The sequence below is a fragment of the Eschrichtius robustus genome, chromosome 21, assembly GCF_028021215.1.
Source record: "Eschrichtius robustus isolate mEscRob2 chromosome 21, mEscRob2.pri, whole genome shotgun sequence".
Taxonomy (NCBI): Eukaryota; Metazoa; Chordata; class Mammalia; order Artiodactyla; family Eschrichtiidae; genus Eschrichtius; species Eschrichtius robustus.
The window spans coordinates 19558600-19571864 of NC_090844.1; the positions used below are offsets into that span (position 1 = coordinate 19558600).

General features: G+C 35.2%; 1 protein-coding gene across 2 annotated transcripts in view; it reads right to left on the reverse strand.

The window, feature by feature from the left end:
* TUSC3 (tumor suppressor candidate 3) overlaps window positions 1–13265 on the reverse strand; it is a 185050-nt gene that overhangs the window by 96769 nt on the left and 75016 nt on the right. For both annotated transcript variants that reach the window (XM_068532087.1, XM_068532086.1), the window contains exons 3-5: window positions 9775–9892; window positions 5768–5908; window positions 1701–1841 (exon numbers count right to left, since the gene is read on the reverse strand). In XM_068532087.1, coding sequence (XP_068388188.1) covers window positions 1701–1841; window positions 5768–5908; window positions 9775–9892 — 400 coding nt within the window. The remainder of the gene's footprint in view (window positions 1–1700; window positions 1842–5767; window positions 5909–9774; window positions 9893–13265) is intronic.

Here is a 13265-nt window from a genome sequence, read left to right on the forward strand (position 1 = left end):
GCTGATGTTCTTACATGATCTACCTGCTGACACTTTTTAAAAACATCAAATACTTGAGCCTTGCATTCTCTCCAGGTTTTATAGTTATATCACCAGGAGAAAAAGGTTGGCATATGCATAATGCCATCTTACCTATAAAACAGAGTGTCATTTTTTAAAACCATAATTTCTGTCTTATAACTGAGTAGCAATAATCCTTTACATATTCTATGTGATAGCACATAGTCTGCTATTGCATTTTGATCCAAACTGACAATTTCTGTCCTTTGATCAAGGTACTAAATCTGTTTATATTTAAAGTACATAAGTATATTGATATGATATGACTGATATGATAGTATTTAGGTCATTTTTTAAATTGTACTGGGTTTCTTGTGTTTTACTCCTCTGTTCCTCCTTTCATTCCTCCTTTGTGTTAATTATACATACATATTTTTAGTATTCCGTTTTAATCACTATCTTAGCTTTCCAGATAATCTCTTTGTATTATGTTTTCAATTGTTCCTCTGAGGATTACAATATGTATCTTAAACTCACCCTAATCAATTTAAAGTTGATATTGAACCACGTCGGGTAAAATATAGGCACTTTTCAACAACATAGCTCAATTTATCCTTTAACATGCTATTGTCATGCACACACACACAACAAACCCACCAATCCATCAATGCAGTGTCATATTTTGCTTTAAACAGTCATATGTCTTTAAACTATAAAAAGCAAAGAGAAAAATATTAACCCACTATAATTAGGAAAGCTCCATTTTCTAGTAAGAATTTAAGTCTACTTGCATAATATAGATATTATGCTACCATTTATATTATTTTACACCAATATTTTAAATTAGTATAACTATTAAGTATCAGATATATCACTGAATATATTTTATTTATATACTGTTTACATTTCCATTTTATTAGCTAATTATTTTTTTTTAATTTAGCACAATCATAAAGGGAAGAAAAATCCTTTTAGTACAAACTGAAATAGGATCATGTTCACCTGGATTCTCCTAATAGTATCCTAACCAAGTTTCCTGATCCCAGACTTACCCTTCAATTGATTGCCCACTGCTACCAAAGTGATCATTCTAAAACATAAATGATGTCACACACTCTAGGAAGCCTGTCATGACTTTCATCACTCAAGATTAGGAGACCTTCCTATGACCTTCCTATGATATTTTGTGCTTACCTCCATCACAGCATGAGTAACATTACACTGTATTTGTCTCCTGATTAGTTTGTATCCCCACGATGAATTACGTACAGGTAGGGTCTACGTCTTACCTTTATACCTCCAGTACCTAATAAACATCAGGCACATAGTAGAGACACAAGAAAAGAGTTGCTGGAAAAAAACAACTGAATGAGTACATTTCCAACTGCTTCAGTTTGTAAGAGTCTCCAAACTACTAATTCTTAGTATATTTCTAAATGTATTCAACATACATTCATTTAGCACTTGTAATATGCCAAGTACACATGGAAAGACATTACATTTTAATAGTGAAAAGTAGAAGGGAGATAGCACAGTCTAGACTAACACTGAACTTAAATTATATCACCTTAAGTCCTAAAGAGCTAATTCCTCTCATCCAGACTTGATTTCCATTATAGTAATAATAATCTGGCTCATTTTGTTAATATTATACAACTTACACCATTACACAAAGAAATAGGGTAAATGTGTTAACATACCAGAGATACCATGGCCCAACCAGTCTTGTTATAGATGAACTCCAAGTTGTTCCTTCTTAAATAGAGCAAACCACCCACAAGTGACACTAACAAGGCCAAAGCAATGGTGCCAGAGTAGTTGGGTGGTCTGAAGACACGAATCTGCAAGAATACAATGAAAGTTTTTAAAGTTAAAGGAAAGTATTAATCTTTTTCGCTGGACCATATTCTGGTCCTTCCAGTCTTTAACACAAATAATTCAGCAAGGTGTCACCTTACTTTTCGTACCTGGGAATAACATTCCTTTTGCTGTTTATGAGTCAAAAAATACATGCCTTAAAACATCATGGCTATGTAACACGACTTGCTCTTCAGGTGCTTTTAGGTGAATACAGTTAAATATATGCAAAACCTACTTATATTCATCCCAGAGCTGTTCTGGTTCACCCATGGAACATGGGATCATCTGGTAAAAAGTAGAGGTGAGATGGGGGGAAAATACTTGTATTATTTCAAATTGGAACTTTTTAAAAGGTTTTTTTAAATAGCTTTATTGAGCTATAATCCATATACCATACAATCCACCCTTTGAAAGTGCACGATCCAATTTTTTTTTTTTAGCATATTCACAGATATGTGCAACCATCACCACAGTCAGTATCAGAACATTTGAATCACTTCAAAAGGAAATCGCATACCCTTTAGCATTCACTCCCTTACTCCTCGCACCCTCCAACCTTAAGCAACCACTAATAAATCTACTGTCTGTCTCTACACATTTCCCTATTCTGGAATTTCATATAATACGTAGTCTTTTGTAACTGGCTTCTTTCACTTAGCGTCATCTTTTCAAGGCTCATCCTTGTTGGAAAATGCGCCACTGCTTCATTCCTTTTTATGGCTGAATATTCCATTGTATGGATATCACATTCTGTTTATCCATTTATCAGTTAAGCAATTGATGGGTATTTGGGTTGTTTCCACCTTGTGGCTATTATGAATAATGCTGCTATAAACATTCTTGTACACGTTCTTGTGTAGGTGTATGTTTTCATTTCTCTCAGGTAGATACCTAGGAGTGGGATTGCTGGGTCACATAGAAACTCTATGTTTAATGGTTTGAGGAATTGTCAAACTGTTTACCAAAGTGGCTGCACTATTTTGCATTCCCACCAGTGGTGTATGTGGGTTCCTATTTCTCCACTTACTTGCCAATGCTTATGACCTCATTTCTTGATTCTAGCCACCCTAGTGGGTGTGAAGTGGTATCTCACTGTGGGTTTGATTTGCATTTTGCTGATAACTAATGATGTTGAGCATCTTTTTTGTACTTATTGGCCACTTGTATACTTTCCTTGAAGAAATGTCTGTTCACATCCTTTGCCCAATTTTTAATTGGGTGGTCTTTTTATCAGTTATAAGAGTCCTACATATATACTAGATATGATGTAAGTCCCTCATACGAAAAATGATTTGCAAACACTTCTCCCATTCTTGGGTTGTCTTTTCAGTTTTTGATGGTGCCTATCAAAGCACAGAGACTATTTTTTTTAAAGTAGCTGTAATTGAAAATCATAAACACGATTTCACAGATCTTGGTTCCAATAACATTCCCCATGAGAGGAAACCAAGGCTCCTAGGAGAGATGGCTAACTGAGCACTGGGTAGAATAGATGTGTAGATACAAGATGATCCTGAAACATATTATGTCAGAAAGTAAGAAAGTGTTTAAAAGAAAATGATGGAGACATGTTACAAGGACAGGGAAGCCAGCATGAAGGGACACCCACTAGTCAAATCTAGAACAATTCTGGCACCAAAACATTTAAGCACAGTAATAACTTACAAACCACTGGAGGAAAAAAAAAAAGCAATTCATGAGTCTGTACCAATGAGTAAGTGATAAAGAGGGGAGGACTCTTGCTTACAGTAGAATGCTATGAGCCAACTAGAAATATGGACAAAGTGCTAGAACTGGAACACCATCATGATAAAATCTGGATCAGGCAAGGATCATCAATGGATGCTAAATATTGACAAAATTTTGATGAGGAGTAGGATATTTGCATGATCTTAAGGTGGCTCCACATAGATAGCTTACTAATTAGAAAGGGGGGGAAGAACAGTAATTATATAATGGAGAAATGAAAGACACCTTGATAAGATGTTCAAAATTAACATCACCAATGAGGGACGGAGGGCATCATGGGCTATACATGTAGTTAGAACAAAACGTGACCTCTGTGGTATTGTGGTCAAGAATGCATTAGCAGAATCCAGTCAAAAACAAACATCAGGCAAATCAAATGAGGATCATTCAGTTCAGAAAGTGGGAGAGGATTATATTCTTCAAGATGTCAACGTTTTTAAAAGACAAAGATAAGTTATGGAAATGTTCCAGGTGTTCCAGGTTAAGCAAGGCTAAAGGACAAGTAAATGTAACACCTAACTCTAGACTGGATCTTGTACTGAAGGTGGGAAAATATTATTAAAGGATAGTATTAGGTCAACTGACAAAGCTAGAATATGTACCATAGCTCAAACAGAAATATTATACCAATGTAAATCTGTGAAGGTGATAACCGTACCATCTTCATGTATTTCTTAGGAAATGCAATGCCCCTTAAAATGGTTCAGAAAAAGACTGTGTGTGGGTGTGTAAGTAAGTGTGGAGAGACAGCGTGGGGGAGAGGTGAGAGAATGAGAATGGCAAAGCAAAAGCTGTAAAAAGTCTACACTATGTGAATCCTGATAAAGGGTATACACTGAAACTATTTATACTATTTTCATTTGTGGAACTTTTTAATTTGAAATTATTTACAAATAGATCCACATTTGTAAAAAAATATATATCTACTAACAATGTGTAAGTATGATAATAGGTTAGAATCATTTCTGATTAAAATTTAGTATTTCTTATAAAGAATTAATAGTACTTTTCCATATTACCTTTAATATTTTGTACCAAATAAATGATACACTGTAGAGCTGAGTATCTGCCAAAACATTTCCAAAAAAATGATGAGTTAGGAAGTAAGTTTAGCCACTGAAATATCATTAATACCTGTATTATTTTATTTACAATGATGGTAGTATAATATGAGAGACGTCTTTCTCAACTGAGAATAAATGTGTTTACACCTTATGGTAAAAATCAATGTTTCTGTATTACTTCTAAGGTAAATATAATTTTAAAATAGCTGGTTATAATTGTTCACTGCAGAACATTCTGGTGACATCAAGCGCTCCACACAGACATGAACTATCATCAACATTTTTGTTCATTTACTTGCTGAATAAACTGTCTATACATCTACACTCATATTTATGCTTTTCTGAGTCATACTATAAATACTATTTTTCTAACCTACTTTTTCACTTGTTATACCTTAAGCTTCTTTCTTTCTACATCAAATATTCTTGCAAACCACTGTCTAGACTCTGGCACATTTAATCAGTCTCTTATTTTTACACATTTGATTTCTTTACGATTTTTTCCATTAAAATGAACGTTTAAAATTTTCTTCTTATGGTTAAGAATTTAAATCATTCCTGATCGTATCCTTAAGTTAAATTCCTACAAGTGGAGTTATTAAGTTAAATTCCATAAAATAAAGACATGACACGTACCATTAGAATAGTTACACCAATTTATAGTCCCAAGCACAGTATATATCAGTGGCATTTTCTCACATGGCTCATGAAAAAGTGGGTATTATCCCATTTTTATTTGCTCAAAGGATAGATAAAAATTATACAACTGGCTTTTTAATTAGAATTTCTTTGATTACTAAGACCGCTGAGCAACAGTCAGTATATTTTTTAGCCTGTGAAATTACTTTGTGCCTAACTTACGTATTAATGGTTCCCTGATATTTTAAGAACCATTATTTTAAAAACCATTTAAATTCACCTAACTCAAAATTTAACTTACAGCTATCAGATGCAGTTTTCTTGAAGCAAGGAGAAATGTTCCCTAGAGAAATTGAAAAAAAAAAAAAAAAAAAAATCCTGTGGCCTTATTACAATGGTCTACCAAACCACGCTAATTAACCTATTATTAAAACTGGTAGGGAATAAGAACATACGTGAACATCCGTTCTGTCAGCAATCCACTTTGCTAGTTGCTCAGCTGCAAATCCAATTCTTTGAAGGTCAAAAGTATCAGCTCTCTTGGGTCTGCCTTTTGGAGGAAAATGCATAAATGTAGGAGCAGAGTTCATGTTGAGCTGTAAAACATGAGATAAAACATACTAAATACAATATCCCAGCAATCTTTATATATCCTTCATCTGACATTTTATGGGGCTTTTTCCTGCATGAATTTTGGAAAGATAGCGTTTATTACGAAAATCCAAGTGGCTTTCCAGAGCTTAACTACTGTTTTTATTCATCTTAATATATTGTTGAATAGAAAAGAACTTAGGAATTAGGCCAAGCTTGCTGAACCTTCACATTTAACATGCATCATTCATATTCTCAGCTGCATCATCTATTTCATCGGCCATTTCCTTCTTTATTTTCTAGAGTTCTACAACTAAAGAATGAAATGATTCAAAGTGCAAAATTGAAACACTGTAATTTGGTGGTACATGGACTGTTTTCACTTCTTAAGCAAGCAGTTGTTAAAGAAAAAGGACGGGCATTTGATGAAAGATATAAATATATCATGTAATTAATTTCAAGTATATTGACTTCTCTGTTAAAACTTTAAAGACTTTTGTTCAACTCCTCTACTATTTCAACCGTCTCAAAATGGTTATATCTCATAACTATTTTCTAAAGGCAAGCTCCATTTGAAAAGTATACTGAATAAAACACTACTATAAACAATATAATAGCTAAAAACAAATATGAGGTTAATTTGCATTGAGGAGTAAACTGCAAAACATACATACAGATTAAATTCTTGCTGCCCAAGAATTATGAAAAATGTTTCAAATGAAAGGCAAAGAGATTTTTGGCCCTGACTTCCAATATATAGTTCAGCATTCCCCAATAATGAGAATAACAAGCAAATTGAAGTAACAACAAACATCAGATCATGCTTGCTGTCATCAAGGTAAAGATACAGCAGTACCAGCTGTGGGCCTGCATGTTACGGACATTTAGTAATTTTTATTAAATTGAACAAAACACAGTCACCAATTCCTCTCCTCCCCGTGCGTTCTCCCCCTCCACACTTTGTTCACGTGTTTCCTGACAGATGCACGAGAGATAGCGACAGCCAATACGTAAATGTAAGATTCAGGGAGAGGAAGTCCCTGCATTAGAACAATCAGAAACTCCACGCTAAGACTTCGCATCCTAGAATTTTAGAGTTAAAAAAATATAACTCAAAGCTTTCATCTTAATTAAAATATACAAATTCTCAAGGCTACACAAAGCAGGGTACAACACACTCCTGATTGCTAGTGCAGAGCGCCTTCTAACACATCATTAACTTGTTGGCCTGCTGTCAGACACTTAGCCTCAGCCATCACACGGGAATCACATATAATTTACTTTCCAAACAAGTCTCCAACAGCCAGAGATTGTCAAATTTCTGCACTTGTTCTTAATATCATATCCAGACACCACAGTGACAGTGTTGACAGTGCTTTAAGACATCAGTTTAGAGAGAGCACTTCAACAAAATGTGATTCGGTAGTTAGCAAGAAAGAAAACGTACGCATTAAGAATCTTTTAGTAGTTCCCAAGTAAAACAAAATATACACCTCCCTATTTTTGTAGATTATAATTCCCCATAAAAATCATTAGCAGCTATAACTTTTATGCACTTCTGCATTTTAAAATGAAAACTCCCATTGCTAAGCCAGGGGCTAGGTTTTGGAAAAACAAAGCAGTGCTATGTTTGGAATTCTGCTGATTCAAAATTAACCTGAGGAAATTTTTCAATTAAAAACAATCTTGACTTCAACTCTCATATCTATGCCAAAGTTAAAAAAAATGTTTAAAGCATATAAAAGAACTCGACAATTATATCTAACAGTATATCTATATGTTTATATACTGGCAGGCTATACAGTCAGTACCTAGCACAAAGGAAGGATTACTTTGTCCCACAATTTTGTTTGGTTTTCTTTAATCCGAATTAGCTGCCAACATTTTAAAGATAGAGAAATTTCATATAAAAATTCATTATTTGGGTCTCTACTTGAAAAACAGCTCTAGCTCCACTGGCCTGCATTTCTCCACTAGAGAGAGAGCTGAGATGCGTCTCCCTCACTGGGTCGGCTGGTCCTGTCCAGCCCGCTGTAGCCCCACCCATGCCCGTGAAACCCACGGTCAGCTGCATGGCATTCTGCTGATTTTACTTCTTACAGCAGTCAGGAAAAAAGTGAAATTTGAGTGTTTCCATTAAATACTTATTTTTTTAAAAAAGACCAAGAAAGATTTTGTTCTAATAAAGATAGGAGGGAACATATTTAATTAGTCAAGTGAAGAACTAATGTTTTTAATATACTAAGTATGTACATAAACAAAGATTCCCATAATGAAACTAAACTCATGTAACTGGTTTCCCTCATTCAGCTTCCAGGCCTGGCCAGGGTAGACGTTTGGGCTTGAAGCCTCTGCTCTAGCAATCAGACTGGACCTGGGTGACTGTTTTCTCAGATGGCAGAGAGGATTCATGTATATACTGAGTGAACATATATATTCATTAATACATTAATGTACAATTATTAATATATATATCAAATGCTATATATATAGCACTTCCATCTGATGATCTCTAAGGCCAAGTCTCCTGAGATTCTACACAGACCTGTAAATTACATGAAAAAATATTTGGATGTTATAGCACTGTAATTTACCTTTACAAGGTTATTTGAAATTACACATTTATGTTTATGTGTTTTTCTTTATTTTTATATCATTAGCTCCCTAGTCTATAAGCTCCTTATGGGGAAGAACTATGTATGTTTTCCTCACCAATTCAATAATACTTCCTGAATAGATGGACAAAAGAAAACATACCCAAAAGGTAAAACAAATTTATAAGGAAAAAATAAATGAAGAATACTAATAGGAAAGCCCAAGGGTAAAGGGTATTGAAGGCAAAAAGAGAGAATTTATCCTATTTAACTAGAAACTGTCAAAGAAGAATGAATTATCAATCTGGAAGCAAGTAAGCAGAAACACTCACTATGGACCATTTACAATTAGCTTGAGTCTTTACAGAACTAAATACTTTTCCATGATGTGGTAAAGAACTGCACCAGAGTGTCACATGTGAGAAAAATAAAATAGACCAAGATACCCAAACTAATCAATGCTGGGTATGGCACTAAGTTTTACATTTGAAAGGCATGATCAAGTAGTGATAAATACAAGAAATTAATAACTGCAGGGTAACAGTAGGGATCAAGAAGCCAGACAGCTGAGCTCAAATTCTATCACCATTTTATTTTATTATCTCCATATACTAACTCCGTAACCTTGGACAAGTGATGTTAACCTCTCCATACCTTAATTTCCTCATCTATGAAATAGAGATAAAAACAACATACTTCTCTTTGGATTGTTATGAAGCTAAATGAAAGAAAACACATGAAGTACTTAGAAGAGTCCTTGGACTTATAAGGACTCAATGTTAGCGATGATGATGTAATCACGACAAATTCCAATAGGACTGGTATCCTTATAGGAAGCAGGACGTGAGTCCCATTGGGTTAGGGTCCCATCCTTATGACCTCATTTAACCTTAATTACCCCCTTAAAGGCCTTATATCCCCCCAAAACAGCATAAAGGTTAAGTAAAACGTACACTGAATCTTACATAAAATTTCACAAATTTATGCAAAATACCACCCAAACCACATACAATTAAATATCAGAATAAGGCTAATGCATGTAAACTGCCACTGTATGCTGAAAAAACACACTTCCTCTACAATGGAAAAGTCAAAATGTGTTTATTCACTAATGGCAAAAACTATGTACTGATAAAGATAACATTGACTGTAATTACTGTAATCATATCACATAATTAATAACTAACTGTATTCGCTGAATTGTATTTTTATCTGGCAAAGATGCAGCAATCGCAACTAACTCTATTAAATACGTTATTAAAATGAAACTCTTTTACCTGCTGAAAAACATCTGTCCCCTCATCGTAGTCCACCATACTGAAGAAGAGTTTGTTACAGAAAGCAGAGGAATAGCGCCAGGAGTTCGCCAGTATTTGATATTCTTCGTTAGCTTGCCTGATAAGGATAATGGGACAGAGTAGAAACATTATGAGTATTCAAACATTAACAAAGCTATTAATGAAACAGGTAATTCTGGGGCAAGAGTTGGCCTGTTTTAGTATGGACTGCAAGCTAAGAGTAGATTTTATAGTTTAAACAGAGGTAAAAAAATAAAAAGAACATTCCATGACATGTAAAAACTACACAGAATTCAAACTTTATCATTCGTGGATAAAGGGATACTGCATCACAGCCACACTGATTCCCTTACTTACTGCTATGTTCGCTATTACGCTACATAAGGGCAGAGCGGAGGAGTTCTAATAGAAAGTGTGTGGGCAAAGAAGCCCATCCTGACCCTTTAAATAAGAAGCCCGACAACTCTTATTACAGGGGATAGAATCATTTTGTGCCGTTTCCTATACATACAACTTAAATCTTCTGATGATTTTTAGTAAAAGGCACAGAGCAATTTTTAAGAATTTTGGAATTCACTTTAACGGAGAAATAAAAATCATGGATATATGTTTTAAAACTGTAAATACACTTGTACTGCACCTTTATATATTCCACCTATCTAAAAATGCATTTACATTCACACCTAAAAGTAAGCAAAAATTTGAGTAGCTAAACCAAATGCCACAAACAAGCTCTTCTCTAAGAGCATATTTACTCCTATTTTGAATTTGTTTCTATTGGACATTTTGTTGATATGCCAGATACTAAAGCTCTATTTTTAGGTGAAGGCAGGGAGTAGAAGTAAAGAAACGGTGTTGCTAGAAGGATGTAGATACAGTCATGGAGAAAGAAGCAACAGTGATTGCTAAAACTTTAATTTTAAAAAGAGAGAGAGGGGGCTTCTTCCATACGGTTGACTATTCACAGGAGATCTGGGGAGTCTCTCCCAAAAGAAGTATAGATATAAAAAGGTATAACCCCACAGTCACAAAAAGACTTGGAGTGAAGTCAGCAGCAGATAAGCGATTTCAAGAACTATCTGGAAAACATAAGGCTAGTGGAAACGTTTTGATGGAGGAAGTTACAATCTCAGAGAAGACTGCAGTACAAGGAGAAGCTAGGAAAAATACTGGATTAGAAGCAGCAGAGATGCTGGGTCTGAGATTTCATCTTGCTAACGAGCTAGCCTGTTACTGTTTCATGGATGCTGGCAGAAGCCATGAGACTCCTGGGTTAGAGACCTAAAGGACTTTATTCTTCGTGTTTGTTTGCATCAGTTCCCCATGCCCCCAAGTTCATGGGGTGGCACAAAAGGCCCTTCCTGAATACCTGCACATACAGTTCACTGTGTTACAGGAGAGCCATACTGAGTTTGGAGGACTTACTGTTTTTATAGCACATGATGATAAACCCCATGCTTTGTTCAGTGAAACACATAATGTCACTCCTCAAGGCTTGTCACCGCACACACAACCCTTTGCATTCTTGGCATGCCCAGCAAGAACATGCAGGATCATCAGAGCCCATGGCAGGATGATCATACTTGTTGCTTTTCCCAACAGTATTCACAAAAAAATAACAATGCCATATATAAAAAAAAAAAAGAGCAAAGAAAGTAAAAGAGCGAGCACTTGTAAATAGAAAATATGATTTCTCAAATTAAACACCAATATTAGAAGATAGAGTTAAATCAAATTCAAAGAACAAAAAGGACACAGGTGGACTACATTGGTGGGAGGAAGGAGAAAGGGACCTAGGCACATAATCCAATAAGCCCAACCTTCAAACAGAAGGAGCCCCAGAAAGAGAAGAGACAAAGGAAATTTTCTGGAAACATAATACAATTAAAGGAGACGAGGTATTCAAACTAAAATTACTTCCCAGGTTCTGAATAAGAGGAATAAGAAAAGACCAACATATTGTGATATTTTAGAACACTATGGATAAAAAGAAGATCCTAAAAACTTTCAGGAAAAAAAAAAAAAAAGTACTTAACAAAGGCAAACAGTGAGACCGGGATTGGACTGGTTATTAGCAGCACTACACGCTGGCAGATAACAGAGTAACGCCTTCAGACTTTTGAGGGCATGTGATTTTCAATCTAGAATTGTACATCAAGCCGAACGATAGATTAAGTTTGAAATAAACACGTTTGAAGAAATGTAAGTCATATGAAATTACCTTAGGCTATAATTGATAGAAATGGTAAAAATGAGAGTGTGATAGAAGAACTGTAAGGAAGGTAAAGGGGCAACTAGAAATATGATGCAGTAAGAAAGGTGGAAGATGTGTAAGAAAGCTGTGATCCAACTACGAAGCTATGAAATACAAATCAGGACAGGAATTTACTTGGACTTCAAGATGAAGAGAACCGATTCTAAGCAACCATTACAATTAGAAAGAGTGGCACGATGTCCAGACTATCGTTAGGCACATGTGGTCCTGCGACAGGAAAAACAACAGCAACAAAATGAATCTAAAAGGCAAGGTCCAAAGAAGAAGAAAATGAAAATGTATCATAATCTTGATTGCTAGGTGATGGGAAAAGGTAGTCATTTTGAACATTTTCTTTTGCGTCAGGGAGGGGGTCATAAACAACAGCACTGTGGAAAAGGAACCATAATAAAAACCTACTACTTTGCAATTGACGCTATTTCTGTGGAAACAGTAAGTCAACCTACAGACAGAGCACAGATGTAATGATGGTTACAGTACAGAACGTAAGAGCTATCAACTATGACAATACAGAAGTACAGGTAACAGGATTGGGTAGGTAAAAGGGAGGGAGAAGGTGTACTTGCTAATCGTCGACTTAGGGAATCAAGAGATATCACTTACACTTATGAACAAGAAATAGAAGAACACTATTTACTGTTTACAATAATAAAAGAAAACTATAAAAATGATAAGGGGTGAGATGAGTTAAATCCTCACCTATTAGAGCCAGAAATGTAAAAGATCAGGTCTACTGCATGAAATATATAAGACTAACATTTAGAGGTATGAAAAAAACACCAGAAGAAAAAAACACAAAGGAATAACAGTGATTGCCTGTGGCTAAGTCTGCAAATAAGTGAGTGCAAGGGCTAGGGACATTCTAGGCCCTTTTTTAATAACAAGGAGCACATAACAGTGCTATGATTAAAATATATTTAAGTGGGCTAAATATGAACAAGGCTATAATCTGAGGTCACTTAGCATAAAGACCTTAAGGGCACGTTTTAAGAGAGCACAGTACAAAAACCGACCCCTGTGAAGATCAGCCTGAGACTGCACTGTGCTCACTAGGCAGAAACTATATTGTATACATTCTGAATCTGTCCAATGAAATAGTCACAAACTTTCAAAACTTTGGTGGTTAAATAAGATTTAACCTGAGCACCTAATAGCAAGAAGTGAGCTAATCTCCAAGGTCTCTGCTTTCATGGAG